Source organism: Volvox carteri (genome assembly GCF_000143455.1).
Source record: "Volvox carteri f. nagariensis unplaced genomic scaffold VOLCAscaffold_13, whole genome shotgun sequence".
NCBI lineage: Eukaryota > Viridiplantae > Chlorophyta > Chlorophyceae > Chlamydomonadales > Volvocaceae > Volvox > Volvox carteri.
In genome coordinates, this window is record NW_003307556.1 from 142,837 (window position 1) to 144,021 (window position 1,185).

Genomic DNA, 1,185 nt, shown 5'->3' on the forward strand with positions numbered 1-1,185 from the left:
GTTGGAGCCCTTCGTCACGCATAGCATCCCCTTGCGAACGCACCTTGACTTCGCCGTCCTGTCCGCCCGAGACTAGGGTGTGGCTGTTTGGCTGAAAGTCAACGCTAAGAACAGGTTCTTTTCCATGCCAGACAATCTGCAACGTCTTCAGCTGCATAGAGACAAGGCTCGCTGCACTTCTGTTTCCAAAACAGGTCCGTCAAGCTTGCTACGCGGTCAGCACTGAAGCCATAGGATGAAGTTGCAAATGTATCGAGGCCAATTGATTTTGATAAGCAGTACAGGGCTGCCGCAAGTCCTTCAAACACAGCGTGCAGCTTAAGAAATCCGCGGACGCTAAAACTTTGGCCAGTAATATCTGCGTCACACTGGAGCGGCGGTGCTAAGAAAAGGTAGTGACAGAAAGACCTGCATCCAAATCGGTCACTTGCCGGCTATGCTAGCGCGCCAATTCGGATGTACGACATGTACGCTTTCCTTTTGGCTGTTATAGAAGCGGAGGTAACACATTGCAGTCTTTATACGATGATCAATGAAAGGCACCACCCGGCTCAATTTGGAGGTCCGGATGAGATGCTTGGTTTTGTAAATTTGGCAGACCGGCTGGTGGTACTTACTAGGGCATAGATTACTAGCCGAGAATAGAGGTGCAGCAGATGAGGCGCTAAATGTGACTGCAAAGCCTTCACGGCCTTTAACAGCTGATAAGGTCGCTGCAGTACTGGAAGGCCTAACGAGTAGCATGTATAGCAGCTGTCTCGCGAACTGAAAAGGCGTCCAGCGGCTGTGAACGGTTTGCCAGGCGGCTACACAGTCGTAGCGAGAGCCTGCTTAATCTCTGTACTGTACTGCATGTACTACAGGTAAAGGAGCGCGTTCGTGTGGAGCGCGTTCGTGTTCTGTGTACAAGCGTACATGTCAGACACAACGAGGATTGCAGCTGGCGACGCGCGAGGAAAGTGCTACGCATCGGTTCTGGAGCGGGGCCGAGAAGCTGAATCTATGCCGTGCAGCTTTGGGCCGCAATCATAGCCTGGGCGCGCAGCATTAACATCTTGCGTTGCGCACTTCGCCGACCGGTAATGATATGCCAGATCAGCACGATTTAATAATGTATTATGTTAGTGAAGTTTAACAGTGATACAGGGAACGTTTTCAATCCAAACAAGGTCTTAAGCAGGGATG

At 51.0% G+C, this 1,185-nt stretch overlaps 1 protein-coding gene across 1 annotated transcript in view; it reads right to left on the minus strand.

Annotated features, from left to right (window-relative positions):
- Positions 1 to 157, minus strand: part of VOLCADRAFT_89466 (uncharacterized protein) — a gene marked incomplete at both ends in the record, with an annotated part of 2,526 nt that extends 2,369 nt beyond the window's left edge. Inside the window, one exon of the mRNA XM_002949180.1 lies at positions 44 to 157. Within this exon, the coding sequence (XP_002949226.1) occupies positions 44 to 157 (114 nt within the window). The remainder of the gene's footprint in view (positions 1 to 43) is intronic.
- Between the last annotated feature and the right edge of the window lie 1,028 nt (positions 158 to 1,185).